This window comes from Danio aesculapii, chromosome 17 (assembly GCF_903798145.1).
Source record: "Danio aesculapii chromosome 17, fDanAes4.1, whole genome shotgun sequence".
Taxonomy (NCBI): Eukaryota; Metazoa; Chordata; class Actinopteri; order Cypriniformes; family Danionidae; genus Danio; species Danio aesculapii.
The window spans coordinates 22,190,057-22,203,938 of NC_079451.1; the positions used below are offsets into that span (position 1 = coordinate 22,190,057).

Below are 13,882 nucleotides of genomic sequence, written 5' to 3' on the forward strand. Positions count from 1 at the left end.
AGCCCATCACTTCACTGTCAGCACTCTGACCCCCTCACACACACCCCACCCTCCACGCCGGGACCCCCTCTCTTGTCTGTGAGTGATGGCCTGAATGATGAGTCTGACCCCAAACCCCAGACCGACCCGGAGCCTCAGCAGCCTCACACCGTCATTCCCTCACAGCCAGAAACAATGAATGAATGATTGCTCGTTTGCTTCACCAAGAACTTCAGCCAGATTTGCAGCTTACAGTTGGATGATTTTTGGTTGGAGAAGTTCACTCGAAACTGTTTGTTTGATTTAGATAAACAAATCAAATTTTAAATTCTTGACAACAGTTTCTATTGGCAAGAGTTCTTGATGATTTTAAATTCAAGATAAAACCACAACATCATACAGTAGAAGGTAATCCGATCAAATGGATATTTTACACCTAAACCAAACTTGACTTGGTTTAATAATATTTTAATGCTGCAATAGCTTCCATGTCGTGATTAACCCTTGTGCACTGTTCAAATTTACTACATTTTGTCATGTTAACTCCATATAAAATGCAAAAACTAAGCTTTTCTAACTATTCTAAAGTTTTAATGGTGCCAACTCATAATCAACAGTAAAAATGATAAATTTGATTGAAACCACCAACAATCAAAAATGCATGATTATATGGTGTCATGGCTTTGCAATCAAAAATGGTGGTTATAATGGAAGTCAATGGGACAAAAACAGCCACCAACAGTAAATTAGAGAGAAAAGAATGAAAATCTAACAATACATCAAAAGCAATGTGTCTTCTAATGTAATCTTACACGTCCAAGACTGTGATCAAATGTAAAAATAAATCCAGTCCACAATTACTTTTATATAAAAAATAATTAATTTTGTGGGGTTTTTTTCACCAAATCAGTGACATCATTTATGAATTTGGCAATTAAAGAGTTTAAAATACTGTAGCTTTTTACAAATTTAGTAGTTTTGATCAGGACTAAGGTTGATTAACAGATTTATATATAAAAAAAAAAAGAAAAAATATTTATCTGATGCATTTTATAGCAGTTAAAGTTAGCTGATGTTTTCATCCCAAACAAAACAAAAGGGTAGTAAATTTGCCCAGAGTGTATTGAGTTTTTAAAATTTCAAACCATTTTCCCAAAATATGTGTCAAAATAAGATTTGTCACCATAAACCATCCCGCTACCTGAAATGTTATAGCCAAATTAAGACTCAAAATCACACCAGAGTGGATGAAAACATTCCCAACAGCACATAAGGGTTAACATCTGAGTGGAAAAGAAGAAAATGGACAAGATCCAGCTGTTTGACTGGATGTAGGCAAAAAGAAGAAGAGAGAGGCAGGTCTTGTGAGGGTGACTTTTTGGAGAGTTCACATGATGCACCAGAGAAAATGATGAAGTAAATAAAATAAACTTGGATGAATTGTTCATAATATATAAGGTGAATTAGGTTTTTTTTTTTATCTCATGCTGGTTATTGACAGTTTTAGTGGCTATTTGTTTTTAGTGTTTACAATTTATGAACAGTATGTTACTTTAAATTGCTACTTTGAGTTTTATTCTGTCTTAAAAATTCCAATGGTGACACGGTGGCTCAGTGGTTAGCACCGTCGCCTCACAGCAAGAAGGTCGCTGGTTCGAGTCCCGGCTGGACCAGTTGGCATTTCTGTGTGGAGTTTGCATGTTCTTCCCGTGTTCGCGTGGGTTTCCTCCAGGTGCTCCGGTTTCCTCCACAAATCCCAAGACATGTGCTAAAGGTGAATTGGGTAAGCTAAATTGGCTGTAGTGTATGTGTGCGAATGAGAGTGTATGGGTGTTTCCCAGTACTGGGTTGCAGCTGGAAGGGCATCAGCTAAGTAAAACATATGCTGGGTAAGTTGGCGGTTCATTCCGCTGTGGCGACCCCTGATGAATAAAGGGATTAAGCCTAGGGAAAATGAATGAATGCATGAAAATTTAATGCATTACTTAAAAAAACCAGTATAGATTAGTCATGTTAGTAATGTGTAATGTAATGTAGTAATGTTAGTAGTCATGGTAGTATGTGTAAATTGCGTTAAAAAGTACAAAAAGATATCATATACATTGTTGCAACAGAAAATAAATGTAATTTAAATAAATGAAAATACATGAATAAAACTACATGGTGAATATATTGGGTAGATAGTCGTTTAATGTCAGCTTTGAGAGTTACTTTGAGAGTTAACTGTTTATTGATGGTCAAATTCTATTTGGGTATTTCTATATCCCCCTGATATTCCATATCTATTACACACTTCTGGCCAGGGAAAAAGTTTTCCCAGAGACAGAAGTATGAAGACAAGGCTTTTTTTTTCATATTTTCGCTGTCTCTACTCATTAGTAGACTATATGGCTCTTCTTCATTCTCTCCCTCCTCAGTGGCTTCTCCTCTCTTCTGCATATGGCTTCACTCTGTGAAGAGGACGTCCCGCCGTCAGCGTGCCTCATTCTCTTCTCTTCGTGTTGGCTGAGATCCACGGCAGAGCTGAAGCCAAGACCTGTCTAGAGAGCCCATCAAAAAGCACTCTCTGAGAGGCCACACTCCGAGATCTGCTGCTTCTCTAGAGTTCTTCATTACTGTAAGTCTCATTATTGCATTATCTGATAAAAGAACACCAGATTAGATGAATAGGTCATACAACCACAATTCCGAAAGTCTGGGAAGTTTTGCATAAATTAATTGAAATCGAGAATCTTTTATTTGTTCTTTTCTTCAACTTTTCTTTCATTGACAAAAGTACAAAGATCTCCAGTGTTTTCACTCGACCACTTAAATGTATTTTGTAAAAATTTATACATTTAGATTTGTATTGATTTCACATAATAAAACGGTTTATAGAACATCTAAATTAAACGTTACAGTAAATGTTAGATGGACTTCCTCAGAAACCCACTGTCACTGCACACAGTCTGCCGCAGCATCAAGAAATGCGACTTCAGTGTTTGTTACAAAGTAAAACTATTTGTCAGTTGTGTGGGTCAGAGCAAAAGACAATGCAAATGTCTACTGGGTTTAGATGAGTCCACATTTCAACCTGTTTCTATAAGAAGTGGTTCCCACAGAGACTTGAGCGACGGATGCAAAAGAAAACATCTGTCAAGGTATGAGGTGCAGTAGAGCAAAGGGTATGGGTGACTGCAATATGAGCTAATGTACCATTGACATGGAGGTGTAAATTGAGTTCAAATACATATACAGCCATCAAGATGATGCCTTTCATTGGAAGTCTATAGGGTATTAGATGAAGTCTCCAATTGTATGGTCCATTATGAAAAGGAGAAACAGACAGTGATGACTGTTGAGCAGCTGTATTAGTTTTGTATAATGTCAGATTGGACAAAATATATCAGTATGTAATAATAACAGTATCCTCAAAACCCACACAAACCACACAAAACATGACTCTCAACATTTTGGCAGCGTATAAGAGCCAATGAAATCAAATTTGTTTATATTTACAGAACACAATTTATTTAGTCAGTAAAACCACCAGAAATCTTTTCTCTGTACTTTTGTGAATTAACCCTTTCATGCATACGATCCCACCGGTGTAATCAGCCTTGGCTGGTCCATGAAGCATACTATCACACCGGTGTGATTATAACATTCAGAGCGCACATGATCAATTGCTAAAATTCAAATCTGAGAGAATCACCGAGAGAGGTGTGCAGCGCTTGTCATAAATCACAATTTATCCATGCTTTCAAACAAATAATATTTATTTTAGGTTTTAGACATTTAAATACACATAACTACAAGCAAAACATAGCATTTAAGGTTTGTAAAATACATGTGGATGTCTATGGTGACGGCAATAATAATTATTATTCAATATAACTGGGGGATGTGCTTTGTTCAAGTAAGATACACTGTTTATGTTACTAGAATATTTCCTCTATTTCTCTCCTGGATAAATAGGTTGCTTACCTTCATGTATTTTAGGAGAAATTTATGAATAAAACTTGACATAAATCCAGCAGCTCGGATCTCTCCTGCGGTTGTTGCTAGAAAGGATACTGCTGAGATCGGAAGTTATCGAGAAGTAATTATATTATTTATTAAATTACGCATTAATTGTATTTTATTAGTGTCTACCCCTACCCCAACCCTAAATTCAACCCTCAGGGTAATGTAAAAATATTATTTGTTGTACAGTGTCACAAAAATTATGCTATATTGACATGAGTATCCTCAGCTGTATCCCATCTAGACTTCACCGCGCTGCAGGAGAGGGTGAAGTCTACATGGGATACAGCTGAGGATACTCGCGTCAATATAGCTTAATTCGTTCTTCTGATTTGAAAAGAATTTTTGAAGCTACGTCACGGACATGAGATCCTTGTGTGAATTTCAGCGTGTAGACGTGACGTCTTATGAGTTTTCGTCATTAATTGAAGGGATTTGGTTCAAACCAATCAGCGCGCACTATTGTGAATGAGGTGCAACTTCATTAATATGCATGATAGCTTCAGAAAATGTTTTTACCTGTTACAGTGTTTGGACGGCAGAGAGACACCACGTTGTGTTGCCAACCGTAATTAAAACAAGTCGGAGAAGAATTGTTCTGAGACATGGGTTATCAGTGTTGCATTTATAAATGTGCTACAATGAAGGTTTTGTTTTCAATTCCTCATGAGAGCGCAGCTGGACTTACTTGTGGATTACAGAGGTCTGCTAACACGCAACCAAATTATGTTTGGAAGGAACAATTTTTACCCAAGAGCTTTCCGCATCTGAAAATGGTGAAATCCTGATATTTAAAAAAGACACAGTTCCAGTTCGTGTTGATTGTCCTGTCTCTACATATTCTGTGTTTGTTTATTTAGAGGCAAAGTTAGTTAGTATCGTCCGCAGTACTCTTTAAGTTTTTAAAGACATACCTTAGTCAAAGTGATTTAGTTACTAAGTTTACAGTATGTTAATGTCACTGCAATATTATGGACTGAAAGATCCACTTTAAATGCTGCTCTCCGAATGTAAACACGTAAACATCTTAATCAAACTGTTACCGTTGTGAAGGATTTTTGCCGCATTTTGTGACAGGATAGTCTATACACACACGACTTTCTGACGGTACCTGAGTGCATCAAAGTTACCAAGAAATGCGGAGGTTTTTTTTCTCCCATGCGGCGTGTGGTATCTAACATTCCATTAAAACTACACTCTTCCAGCACTCTTCCTCGCATCGAATATCCTGCTTGTCACGGGGACATGCATGAAATGTTCCTGAATGAAAGTGAAAGTGCCAAAGTGCAGTTAAAGTCGACAAATCAGGAATTTGGCAAATAATTTGATAACTGATGTCCATGTAAACATAGTCACTGTCTTTCTCCTCTGCGTCAATGTGTTGTTGTGCCTCTGTGAAAATCAGTGCATGCTGGAACAGAAACTCCCCTTTTCATGCAAATCTTTCCCTCTTTCGCCAATCGACACTCCCACCTAAACAAAGCTGGACTTACCCGCATTCCTTACTTTTTTCAAACTAGAAAACACCCAGGGTGGGGTTTCATGGCCCTTCAAAGAGATGGAAAAAATCACATATTCTTCTTTCTTATTGGACTTTCACCAAATGTCCCATTGTTTTGGGGGGTTGTATTTAGATAATATTGTGGAAAGAAAAACAAATGGCTTTGAAACTCTTTTTTAGAAAGCTTTTCCATGAACCATGACAAAGGCCATATTTGTGTCTCTCAATGAGCATGTTAGCTCTGGGATATTGCTGCATGCCCACATGTCCGGTAGCCATAAGCGGGAAGTTGCTTTCCCACTGTGGGGTCAACTTTAGTGTTAAAACAGAGCGCAATCAGATCAGCCAACTAGGGCTTTTTCTAATCGGCCTGATGGAAAAGCGTCGTTTTTTCGGCAGCAGGGTGAGTTATTGTGAAGTGATGGACTACCTCGGACCAGGAGCAATCAAAGAGATAGCCCTTGCATCTCCAAATTACTGCTGCCCATGTCTCAGATTCATCAACAGGGTGCTGGTGGCGATGTCGGCCAGGAGGCTTTGTATGGTTGTAGGCCAACACACACACACAATAGAAGAAGCACTCAGAATTATTTGTGGAAATGAAACCTCTGTAGCAGGAGACTGGATCAGTGCCTTCACCTTTTCCCACTCACTGGAATTAAACCACATTTATTTTCTGTGGCAACAATGCATGGGGAATGATTCAAAACGACTGATTCCGGGAGCCGTGCTATGTATGCATTGATTGATGGAAGTGATGTAAGAATCTGCGTGTGACATCTGTAAGTGCGCAAACTAATGGAGGAATTTCATTAGTCTCTTTTCCAGGATCAAAAATCGCCGCTGTTAAAGAATTCTTTCATCAGCGTGGCGGATATTGAGTGCAAAAAGCAATTGTGCGTTATACAAATAGCATGTAATTATGCTAAGAGGACGAGATGTTTTTAGTCTGAATGTTTTCTTCACCTCATCTCACCTTCGCACTTTGCTGAACCAGACAAACAAATGATGCATAATTGGATTTTTAATTTCATTTATTTATTGATTCTGTCTGTTTTCCGTTCGGCTATCTCATACAATATTGCCAGCGTCGGAGTACAGTCGTCCAAACTTGTCAAAGACGTGGCAGGTGGTGAAGACCGTCTTGAAAGGCTGAAATGATAAGCACATTGATTGGATGTCAGCGATTTGGAAAAAAATGTTATACACTCAGCAGAGATGATGCAGTTATTACAGGTTTTCCCCCCATTTACTTTCCTCACACACAAATAAAAATACACATGCTTTCAAAGGGAGACATTAGTATTCAGAGCTTGCACTTCTACATCTCAGGAAAATAAATAGAGTTGTCTGTTTAAGTATTACAGTTTAAGCATACATGTCTCTATAGGAATAACTTTTGGAGTCAGTGAGATTTAATTTTTCTTGTAAAAAAATATTTATTTTATTCATCAAGGAATAATTAAAAACAGAAAAGGAACCTTAAAGATATGAAAAAATATTACAAAATATTGATACTTCAAATAAAGGCTGTTTTGTGAGCTTTTTATTCAAAAACAGATTCAAAAACATTTAATTTCCATAAAGAAATGTATGAACTTTGTCAACATTATCAACAGATCAGCATATTAGAATTAAGTCTGGAGTAATGACTGCTTAAATGTGGCTTTGCATTTTCAAGAATATTCAAATGTGTTATAATATTTTGCTGTTATTGTAAATGTAATAAGTTAAAAATATTACTATTTTAACAGTAGAGAGCAAAAAAGACTAAATCAAACAAAACTGGTTTAAATATTACACTTGCAGAAACGTTTTTCTTACTTTTTCTTTTCCACAACATATCTCTAAATATTCTTGAATCTAAGATCTGCTGGTAATAATCTTGTTTACCTTTCAATTAAAATTATATTCTTTGCCCATATAGCTAAACTAATTTATTTAATGATTACTCAGTTTTTCCCTCCTGTAATGAAACAGGAGTCTATATCATTTAAGTTAATATCCTTAAAGTGATGTTGCTCGCCAATTTTTAATGTATCTTGATTTAGGAACCTGTAAGTATTTGTTGAATCTTACAGGCTGATAGCCGTGCGATATTCTGCAGTAACAGCACTTGTACAGCCTCTTCACCTTTGTGTATTACTCTGCCCACATAGAGTGACAGCAGATCAATAGATTCACTACAGTTTGACATATATTACAGCTGTTGGACAACATAATGTACTTTTAAGGCAAGAATGTAGTTGTTTAGATTGAAACTATGGCATTTATTTATAAGGATAGTGCCTATTTTAGATATTTATAATTTTGGAGATTCAGCTGGTCGGCATCCATCAGCCAGTCATACTGAGAAGAGCAAAGACGGTTGATGTTCCGCCACAAGATGGCGACAGAGACCGCATAATAAGTCTTTAGGGGAGAATAACTAGGCTTACATTTCTAACTACAGCTGATCAAATCATTATAAAACAGGTAAGTTACATTCTGTCAATTTCTCTCTTTAGTATGTTGTAGTGCTGTATTTATACCATAGTATTCTGGTGGTGTTTGCTTTGCTTTGGCTTTTTTGATAATTATTGTGATCTCCCGATTGCAACAGAGAAATACTGGAGAATCTCTGTAGACTGATGGCTTTTCATGCTGTTCAGCCTTATAATCTTAAAATGTGAGTGAAATCACCTGTTTTGTCATCACTTTAGACATTATGCTAGAGAATCAGCGGTTTCACTGGTGGGACACAAAGGCACGCCAACGCATGCCTCCTACCAGTGCCGCCGATATACAGCCATATCACATTGCTACTCATGTAATATTGCTCATATATATACATACATATATATATATATATATATATATATATATATATATATATATATATATATATATATATATATATATATATATATTGAAGTCATACTTCATATGGTGAATCTGCAAAGCTGAGCACAATTTAAAACACAATAATAAAACCAACATAATGTCACAGAAATGCTAAAGTGTGGACAAATGGCCAGTCCATAACAGGCACAGCATTTTATTTCATTTTATTTCCAAACACATTTTACAAGTACTAAAAGTAGCGTTAAGTTTTACAGTATACACTAAGCGTTTATTCGGTTCACCAAATATTCAGTGTTTTACTTCAAGTATATTGGCAACATTATTACAAGCTAATATCACTCATCCTCCACTTCAATTGAAGGTTTAAAAGGTGATTAATATGACTACACACACACACACACACACACACACACACACACACACACACACACACTCTCAACCACACAAAACTCTCCTCCCTAATACCCGGGCGACCACGCTAACCTCCCAGTAGCTGCTGTGACTAGCATTGGCTCTTCATCACTGCTATAATACATTCTCCCAGTCAGCCAGTTAATGATGAATACACGAGCCACAACAAATCCTGCCCTCTTTTTTTGCAGCACTGCACAAAATATCTGCGTCAGATATTTTTAGTTGGACTGGATTCAGCTTTTGCTAGTGGCCTAGTTGCTGCAGCAGCCACACGGTGTCTTAAAGCGTCTCTAAAAGCACACTGGCTCTCAGTGACCCCCCCTAGAGGCTGACCTGGTCCAAAACACGCCACCGATGCCTAATACAAGATGGAAATAACGGGCTGGAGTAAGAATAGGGAGAGGGAAAGGAAGGCGATTTAATTATATATTTCATTTTTGTAAGACTAAAAAAAGCTGAAGTTGAGCAAGGACAAACTAATGTCACAGACTGGGGCGCTGAGTGTTTCCCTCCGGCAGGCATGCATGTGATCTCTCTGTCAGTCAGCGTCCGCCATCATGACAATCATCTGTGTGTCTTGGCCTGGGGAAACGCTGCAGCGAGCTGTCCTTGTAAACAGCACTAACTCCAACAGCCGCGCAAGAAACGCAAAAAGGACACCGTCTCCAAAGTGGAAAACGCGTTCATTCACAATATTCTGGGTAGATGGCAGAATATTCTGTTTTCTGGCTATAACTCTGCTTTGTGTTTTTCCGCGAGGCTCAGTCGTGGACAGTAAATGAGGCGACTATTGATTGGAGTGGAGATGGGTGAGAATGAGATGAGCTGGAACTGGTAGTAAGAGGTGAGGTGAGATTATTTGAGCTAGCAAGAAAGGGTGAAGCAAAACCATGAACATGAGGAAGGAGATGTTTAAATGACAGATTTCATTTTCTGAACTCATGGAGAGGAAATCAGGGGTGCAGGATCAATCCAGAAACCCACAATTTAAATAAAATTATTACTGGATTTAACTATAGGAGCCATTCCATGCAAATGTGCCAGAAACATATTATGTTTTCGCCAAAATATCGAAACCGTTTTTGGCATTTTTTGTTTAAGCAAGTATTGTACAGTGTTTTAAAAATACTCAAAATGTCTCTGTTAATGTTTTCAAACTATTATAATTGATATACCAAAACCACACAAGTGCCAATTTCACATCTGTCACATCCATAATGGAGAGATGTCACAAACATAACAGAGCTTTTTCCTCATAAATGCAAAAATGTCAAATAAAATAAAATGAATCATGTTTGTTCATTAGTAAGCTAACTCTTATTCTTTTGATTAGCATCGTTCCTTTTGGTTTGTACACTTTAATTCACAGAATTTCTAGAAAGTATGTTGTATACTGTAAACTTGCTAGCTTTTTTGGTCACATCCATAGCGCAGGTTTATTTTCCTCATTTAAAATATAAAAAATGATTGATGTTCTTTTGCTCCCATAACTCTGTGGTTAGTTGTTTTAGAAAATATAAACATACTTTCTCTGTCAATTTAAGTTTTGAGATTTTACTGCAAATGTCACATCCATAACGCTGGAATTGCTTATAGGGTTAAGGTTACAAAAGAAAATAATATTAAGTGACTTAAATGATATACAGTTAAAGTCAGAATTATTAAACCCCCTTTGATTTTTTTTTTTTTCTTTTTTCTTTTTCTTTTCTCAAATGGTGTTTAACAGAGCAAAGAAATTTTTTCTTCCGTAGAAAGTCCTATTTGTTTTATTTCAGCTAGAATAAAAGTAGTTTTTACATTTTTTTAAAAGCCATTTTAATGTCAATATTATTAGCCCCTTTAAGCTGTATATTTTTTCGTCTACAGAACAAACCATCATTATACAATAACTTGCCTAATTACCCTAACCTGCCTAGTTAACCTAATTAACCTAGTTAAGCCTTTAAATGTCACTTTAAGCTGTAAAGAAGTGTCTTGAAAAATATCTAGTCAAATATTATTTACTGTCATCATGGCAAAGATAAAATAAATCAGTTATTAAAAAATGAGTTATTAAAACTATTATGTTTAGAAATGTGCTGAAAAAACAGAAATTGGGGAAAAAATAAACAGGGGGGCTAATAATTCAGATGGGCTAATAATTCTGACTTCAACTGTAGTTCATGTAAAATGGTTTGACTCTGTGATCAAATTTATTATAAACAGATATTACTATTAAGCACAGTATAATAAGACAATGTCATTTAAAACGAAAGAATGTCTGTCTATTTATATATCTCTCTACTGTATGAGAAGGGAGAAAGTCAAATTAATTAAACTTGTTGCTAATGAAATGTATTATTTTTCATTTAGTTTAACCGTGAAAGCAAAAAAATATATATGTGTCAGGTATGAATGGGTCGGTATAAGATTCTGACAGTATGATAACCTTGAATAAAAATATCACGGTTTCACGGTATCTCTGTATTGTGATTACTGCTCTAAAATGAGTTCTTTTTAAATGTCTGGGTAAAAAACAACAACTTTTTCCCCTTTGAACACAAAATATTTAATTTTAAGAATCCTTTTAAATATTTTGGAACAGTAAACATGTCCGGCTAAATAATTAATATGAATTATTTACTTCTGCTGTCTTAGTTTCTAAAACACAGATTTCTTTACAACTTAAAAAGGGCATCTTTAGATATATTTTCTGCTGGAGATACTGTTGTCCTAAAAAAAAAAACACATGAAAAAACCTTACATATATCGTAGGAACGATCTAACAGAATTTTTTTTTGCGGTATTAAAACCTTGACTTTTCCAAACAGTATACCTTCAAACCGGTAATCATCCCATGCCTTGTGTCAGGTAATATATTAACTAACATAACAAACAATGAGCAATACCTTTATTTCAGTATTTATTTATCTTTCTTAATGTTTGGTAATGAAAATATGTCATCCATATTTGTTTACTGTTAGTCCTTGTTAATTCAGAGTGTTAACGAGCACAACTTTGGATGCGTTAGTAGATGTTGAACTATTATTAATAAAAGCTGTACAATTAATGCTCATTCTTAGCTCATGTTAATAAATACATTTAATTCTGGCCAAAGAAAATACAGACAAAACAAAATGTAAAAACTATACAAATGGTGAATGCACACATTACTAAACCATGTAATTTAAATAAACCAATAAGTCCCTCATGGAAAAAACTGCAGTCTGCATGTATTATCATTAAAAAACATTATCATTAAAAATTACATTATATTAGATGTAAAACTAATAGCATCGGAGGAATTCAGGCAATAAGTAATACAATGTAAACTGTTATCAGTGACATGTTAACTAAAACAAAAGCCATAAATCATATATAAATATTGTTAATTAAAGTACTGTAAACAGTGAGGAGTATAAAATCTAGATATCTAGATATATATATATTTATATATATCTATCTATATCTATCTATCTATATATATATATATATATATATATATATATATATATATATATATATATATATATATATATATATATATATATATATCTAGACATATATATATATCTAGATATATATATATATATATTTATATATATATATATATATATATATATATATATATATATATATATATATATATATATATATATATATATATATATATATGGATGGATGGATAGATGGATATATATATATATATATATATATATATCCATCCATCCATCCATCCATCCATCCATCCATCCATATATATATATATATATATATATATATATATATATATATATATATATATATATATATATATATATATATATATATATATATATATATATATATATATATACATATATATATATATATATATATATATATATATATATATATATATATATATATATATATATATAACTAGATATTTATATATATATATATAGATAGATATTAATGCCAAAACAACTTAAATTTCATTTTAAATTTAAAATACAAATAATTAAAAAACTGAAATAAAGCCAGATTCAAAGATAGAAACTAAAATAATTACTGAAAGATTCAAACATTATGTAACTATAATCATTTTGCAATAAAGCTATTTTAGTTATTAATTCAAATGCTGTTATTTATTGTATTTATAATATTTATTCTATCTTTATGATCATGCATCAAATGATCATGCATTTGTAATTGTTACATCTCTTCATAAAGCGACCTTTACATTCAAACATGAACAAATGGCCTTAATTGCAGTCATCTGTACGCATTTCTAAAGTGCCCTCAAGTCCTTTTGAATGTATGAAATGAATCTCTCCTCTACCAGATGCTCTTATTTGTCACGTCAACCTGTTCTCTTAAAATAGCTGTAGTCCATGTTCTTTATCTTTCACCCCAGCCTGTGTTTCATTTAACAGCTACATAACAGCGGCAGACTTCAGATAAGCACTCAGGCCACTTACACACTTTTTAGCCCGTGGAACCCATATTTTAACCAAGCATTTGTTGCCTCTCTCGCCAACATTACCCAATAAAAACAGACAAGGGATAATAAAAAAAAAGTAAAATAAAAAAATATGAGATTGATTTATTTGCTCCAATGTTCTTCAGAATGAAGCTTTTCTATTTTTTTTTTATCCTCTCACAACTGAAACCAATTAGCACAGCTAGCTCTTGTAGTGCAGAAGGTAGGTCAGCGTGGAGTAATAAAAAAGTATTGACTTTTCTCTGACTGTAAGCAGGCTGAAAGGGGTGCCGCGGCCTTGTCGTACATGAAAAGAGCTCCATTAATTTCACTTATTTCAAGAAGGGCCCCTGTCAAGTCCTAATGCGTCCAATGCACTTTTCGCATTCATACACGCTGACATCTTAGCTGGGCCTCAGCCGGAATGAGTTTACATTATTTTAGCTAGTGAGAAGTTGACGGCGTAATTCCCACTGCACAGCTCTATACGGGCCGGGAGGGAAATGGCAGAGGACTTTTTCATACGTGGTTAGGCCTGATTCATTCGTAGGGGCATTAAACGTACCCTTTTTTGTGCTTTAGACTGATTTATTTGAAGTATTTGTTGACTGACAACATTGTAGTTTACCTCTGTAATGTTATTTGATTTTAACTTGTGGTACAAACAGAATAAAAAAGGTAGCGATAGGATAGCT

General features: G+C 34.8%; 1 protein-coding gene across 1 annotated transcript in view; it reads right to left on the reverse strand.

The window, feature by feature from the left end:
- Positions 1 to 6,534: 6,534 nt before the first annotated feature.
- The window catches only part of spata17 (spermatogenesis associated 17), a 62,949-nt gene continuing 55,601 nt past the window's right edge, over positions 6,535 to 13,882 (reverse strand). The window contains exon 10 of the mRNA XM_056477413.1: positions 6,535 to 6,637. Coding sequence (XP_056333388.1) covers positions 6,557 to 6,637 — 81 coding nt within the window. The 3' untranslated portion in view covers positions 6,535 to 6,556. The remainder of the gene's footprint in view (positions 6,638 to 13,882) is intronic.